Raw genomic sequence first — 5603 nt, forward strand, 5'->3', positions numbered from 1 at the left:
GGCACTCCAGCGCCTTTGATGAGGGAAGGTCTAGTTCTCCCCAAGTGTTGGTGGTGGGTCGTTATCGCTGATGGGCAATATGCAGATTTTGGAGATTGCCCGAACGAAACTTCCATCCTTCGTTTTAATGGCTACGACCCTGATGTTTCCGTCTGCTCCCGGGTAGATATGCGTTACCCTTCCCAAAAGCCACTTCAGGGGTGGTAGATTATCCTCCTTGAAAAGAACCATTGTCCCTACAAACAGGTTATTCCTGTGCCTGGTCCACTTAGTCCTGTTGTGCAGGTCAGACAAATATTGCATCGACCATCTGGACCAAATGCGTTGAACAAAGTCTTGAGCCTGCTGCTACCTAGAGAGACGATCTTGAGGAATATCCTGCAGCCACGGTTCTGCGACAGCCGTTAGCGGTCGCTGGATAAGAAAATGACCTGGAGTCAACACGCTGAGATCGTTTGGGTCACTGCTGATCTGTGTGAGTGGCCTGGAGTTCAGACATGCTTCGATTTGTGCTAGGACAGTGTGTAGTTCATCAGGCGTAACAATCTTCAATCCAATGGTTCTCCTCAGGTGCTGCTTCATTGATTTAACTGCAGCCTCCCACAAACCGCCAAAGTTTGGGGATTTGGCTGGAATGAACTTAAATTCAATTCCGATGTCAGCAGCGCGTGCAGCTATGGATTGCTGAGATTGTTGGTCTTCAAATAGTACGGCGAGCTCATTTAACTCCCGTTTTGCACCCACGAAATTGGAACCGTTATCGCACATGATCAAGGTGGGCTTTCCTCGCCTAGCCACGAACCTTTTCAATGCAGCCAAAAATCCTTGAGTGGTGAGATCGGCTACCATTTCCATGTGTACCGCCTTAGTCACCAAGCAAACGAAGATAGCAGCGTAGTACTTGACGGTGGTCCTTTTCCGGAAGGGATAGTTTATCAAAAAAGGACCGCAATAGTCTACACCGACCCGTAGAAATGGCGGAGCTGGTGTTACCCGTTCAGCCGGGAGATCAGCCATCAGTTGATCCTGCACGGTTGGTTTGTTCCTGAAGCAGGTTACACATCTATGCACAATCTTCCGAGCAAGACTTCGAGCACTGAGTGGCCAAAACCGTTCACGAACACTTGCTATCAACAGTTGAGGACCAGCGTGAAGATTTTCGTAGTGGTATCGACGCATGATCATGGATGTTAGCGGATGATCTTTATCCAATAACATAGGATGCTTCCGGCTATGCGAGATTTGTGCATTCTCCAACCGGCCGCCAACTCGGAGTACACCTTCGACCAGCATCGGATTTAATGCATTGATGCGAGAAGTTGGCTTAACCTCCCCATTCCTTTCGAGATCTGCGATTTCCTGAGCAAAGCATTCCTGTTGTGATAGCTTCACTAGATGCAACAAAGCGCCTTCTCGTTCCGCAAGCGTCAGTGGACCCGTCTTCTTGGATAGTGATCTACGAGCCTGCAGTGCGTTGTACTTGAATCTGAGCAACCATGCAACCAGCTTTTCCACATGATGCAATGTAGAGTGTATCCCAAAGATCTCGCTCGGTGGAGTAATTGTAGAAACTGCTGCCACAATGGATCCTTCCTCGAGAGTCGTCCAATCCAGTTTATCCAGTACAACTTCTTGCGTTTCAGGCCACATCTGTTTATCTTTCCTCAACCAATGTGGTCCATGCCACCATAACGCGTTAGCCTGTAAATCAACAGGTGAAATGCCACGAGATAGTGCATCTGCGGGATTCTCTGTTCCTGCCACATGCCTCCATGTTCCACTCCTGGTGAGGTGTTGTACCTCCGATATTCTGTTTGCCACGAACATCTGGTAACGTGATGGGGTTGATGACAGCCAGTACCTTACGATCGTGGAATCGGTGTGAAAGTACGGCTGGGTCGATACTTGGATGCTTGCAGATGTCTTTTCGTACAGGTGAGCCAGCAATACAGCAGAAGATAACTCCAAGCGGGGCGTCGTAAGTTTTTTCCTCTTCTTTTCAGATTCTGCCAGCGGAGCTACTCTGGATTTAGCAACCAGCAAATTCGAAGTGATTGTTCCGTCGAAGTGTGTGCATCGGACATACAAACATGCTCCATAGGCCTTCATTGATCCGTCACAAAAGCCGTGGAGCTCAACGGCAAGACAATCCTTGCGAAAAGCGATCCATCTAGGAATCTGGAGGGTTTCTAGGTTTGATAAGCTGTCCCGAAACTCTGTCCATTGAGCTCCGAGTTCATCTTGTAGTGGTTCGTCCCACGAGAATTTCTGTTTCCAGAGAGTCTGGACGAATATTTTGGCAGTGATGATTACAACTCCAATCCGCGCAAGATCGGAAATAACGGAACGCTTGCATATTTCCGACGAACTCCATTGTGGCACCTTGAATCGAAAAACGTCTAGCCTAGGTTCCCAGATCAGCCCTAGTGTTTTTATGGTAGCGCTTGAATCGTCCAGCTCAAAAGAAGTGCGGTCATCCCTGAGTTCCTCGGGTATTTTTTCCAAGACAGCTGGACAGTTACTGCTCCATTTCCGTAGGTTGAATCCTCCACCTTTCAACAGATGTTGAATGTCACTGCACAGCTTGATTCCTTCTTGTACGTCGTCAACGCCGGACATCATGTCGTCAACGTAGAAATCCTTGCTAAGGATTATAGCTGCTTTGGGATATTTGTGTCCATCAAGCTCTGCGAGCCGCTTAAGACATTTGGTGGCCAAATATGGCGCTGATGCTGTTCCGTATGTAACGGTATTTAACTGGAAGACACGGATCATTTCATTCTGGTTGTCCCGCCAGAAGATTTTGTGCAACTTCCGGTCTGCCCACTGTTGCAGCACCATACGGTACATTTTTTCAGCATCTGCAACGTAGGCGATCCAATGGAACCTGAATCGAAGGACGATCGCGATGATATCATCTTGGACAGTCGGACCAACCATCAACGCATTGTTGAGAGAGATTCCGGACGATGTAGGGCATGACGCATCAAACACTACCCGCAACTTGGTAGTTGTGCTGTCGGGCTTGATAACACAGTGATGTGGAATGAAGTACTGTGGCATAGCAGCGTCCTCTTCGTTTTCCAGCACTTCCTCCATATGTCCCATACGCATCTCCGAGTTGCTGAATGAGGTAATCCTTCTTTGGAACCGTTACAATGAACCTTCCAGATGCTTCTCGGACTGTAGTACGGTCGAACAGCTTCTCGCAGGCATATTCCTCTAACGATAGTACGCTGTCCGTTTTACACGACTCCAATTCCCAGAAACGAGTGAGTAACTCGTCCAAGTTCTCCGTACACGTGTTGGCAACGTGTGGTCTGAGCACGTTCGACTCGTCAGGAAGATTTCCACAAACTATCCAGCCAAGGGAAGTGTTTTGTACAATAGGTCCATTATCCCCGAGCTTGATTTTCTCGTTGCGCAGCAGGTCAAAGAAAAGTCCTGCTCCAATAATCACATCAACGCTGCTAGGCTCGGTGAAAAGTGGATCGGCGGAAGATCCAACCTTGATGAATCAATCTTGCGAATGGGCAAATTCAACGTAACTTGTGGAAGTACGTAGAATACTTCCTCCCCAGCGAAGGAAGTGATACGAGAGCGAACCCGAGCGAAGATGGATTGCTTGCACTTTTTTGCAGCTTGACCAATACCACTAATAGAAAGTGCTTCGCGTGACCGTTTGAACTTCAAACGTTGTGACGTGTGTTCCGAAATGAAGCAAAGCTGAGAGCCACTGTCTAGTAATGCTCTAGCTTGCATAGTATTCCCAAATTGATCTTCAAGGATCACGATTGCGGTTGCGAGTATGACCGATCGTGGTGCCTTGGGTTCATTAGCAGAGAGTACCACATTGTGGCTAGTAGGAATGTCTGTGGTACGTGGTGTCTGACTTTGCGAATTTGGAATAGCTGGTGTGGAGATTGTGGATGGGAGGTTGGGTTGCTGAGGAGTGTTAGGAGCATGATTATTAGCTTGTGAGGTTGTGGGTGTCTGAATCAATTGTGGGATCTGTGGGCCCTGTTGACAACGCTTGTTTGACTGTGGAACTGACTGATTATTAGACCATTCATTCGTCTTGAAGTGCAACATAGAGTGATGTCGCTGTCCACAAATACGACAAGTTCCCCGTGTGCAGACCTTGGCAGCATGTCCTCGAGACAAGCAATTGTAGCAAAGTTGATTCGATCTTACAGCATTTCTCCTTTCGTCAACCTTCATTGACTTGAACCGTTTACACTGAAACACCATGTGTTGTCCTTCACCACACAATAGACATGATGACTGCATTCCGGCGTAACTGCTGCTTACCCGAGGTGCTTTCCTCTGTTCTGGTGGGTTAGGATTTTCTCCGGCAATTGACCGCAGAACCGTACGATGATTTCTCAGGAATTCCATCAAGTTCTCAAACCGTGGAACTTCCTTTGAACGATGCTCCGTTTCCCACAAACGAAGCGTTGTGGCATCCAACTTGCTTGAAAGCATATGAACCAACATTGTGCTCCAATCAGCTGTGTGTTCTCCTAATTTATCCAACATTTGCAAGGTTTTATCATATTCGTTGATCACATGGTTAAGTGACTCAAACGTATCCTTCTTCATGGGCTGTACTGCGAACAATGCATCCAAATGCGACTTTACCAAGAGCTTCTTGTTCGCATAGCGTGATTCCAGCGAGCTCCACGCTATCGAGAAATTGTCCGCAGTAAGATCGATTGATGCAATCTGTTGCAAGGCTTCACCTGCTAATGACGATCGTAGGTATGTAAACCTATCAATGTCCGAAAGGTGTGGGTTTTCCATGATCAGATTTTGAAAAGAATCTCGAAATGTGACCCATTCCATCAATGCACCACGGAAAACAGGAAGCTTCAATTCAGGTAACTTCACACGAATTGTACCAACTGGGGCTTGCTGCATCGTTGGAGCTGTACCTACACTCGCACTAGACCCCGGTGGCGACATAAAGGCTTGCAGTGATTGCTTCAGGTTGAAATACTGGTTCACGAAATCCTTCATTATCTTCCTGTTTTTCTCATCATTCTTCTTCTGCAAGGCGATCCGTTTGCTACGGGCATCTTCACTTTCATCCGTTTCAGTGTGATCTTCTTCATCGTCTTCTTCCATCAACAGTTCAATGTTTATTCGCACTTCACTAAAACTATCGTACACTTCTTCAAGTTTCTTCATCCGTGCCTCCACTGAACCTTTGTCACGAGCTTCGTCATAATTCTGCACAAATTCTATAATCGAATCCACTACATATCGTAACATACGTTCCTTCTTCGCCCACTTTCGTAGATCGCTGCTAGCCATTCTTCTCACAGTATTATCTCTGCACTGCACTTATTTCACAGTTCCACAGCTTGGACCGAAGCGCGTAATGATCGGAATTGCGATTGACAGAGACCCACAGATAGACAGACAAATGAAATAATATCGATCGAACGGATTGGCCAATCAACCTCAAAGCGGACTCAACTCAGCAGACGAATCAACCACGTATTCCAATAGAAAAAACGCAAAGCATGCAATCTATCGTTTATTGTTTCATCGGTTTTGCCACATGGAATTATATTCAATTTCAGAACGGTTGACGACTG

General features: G+C 46.9%; 1 protein-coding gene across 1 annotated transcript; it reads right to left on the reverse strand.

Moving 5' to 3' along the window:
* Positions 1-348: 348 nt before the first annotated feature.
* Positions 349-5316, reverse strand: LOC135703944 (uncharacterized). Its single transcript, XM_065225299.1, has 3 exons — positions 4939-5316; positions 3201-3508; positions 349-3124 (listed from the first exon to the last, which is right to left on the reverse strand). Exons 1-3 carry the CDS (start codon positions 5314-5316, stop codon positions 349-351), a joined length of 3462 nt encoding a protein of 1153 aa, XP_065081371.1.
* Between the last annotated feature and the right edge of the window lie 287 nt (positions 5317-5603).

Source organism: Ochlerotatus camptorhynchus, unplaced genomic scaffold (genome assembly GCF_037179485.1).
Source record: "Ochlerotatus camptorhynchus isolate MF236.1 unplaced genomic scaffold, CSIRO-AGI_Acam_v1.1 ptg000225l, whole genome shotgun sequence".
Taxonomy (NCBI): domain Eukaryota; kingdom Metazoa; phylum Arthropoda; class Insecta; order Diptera; family Culicidae; genus Ochlerotatus; species Ochlerotatus camptorhynchus.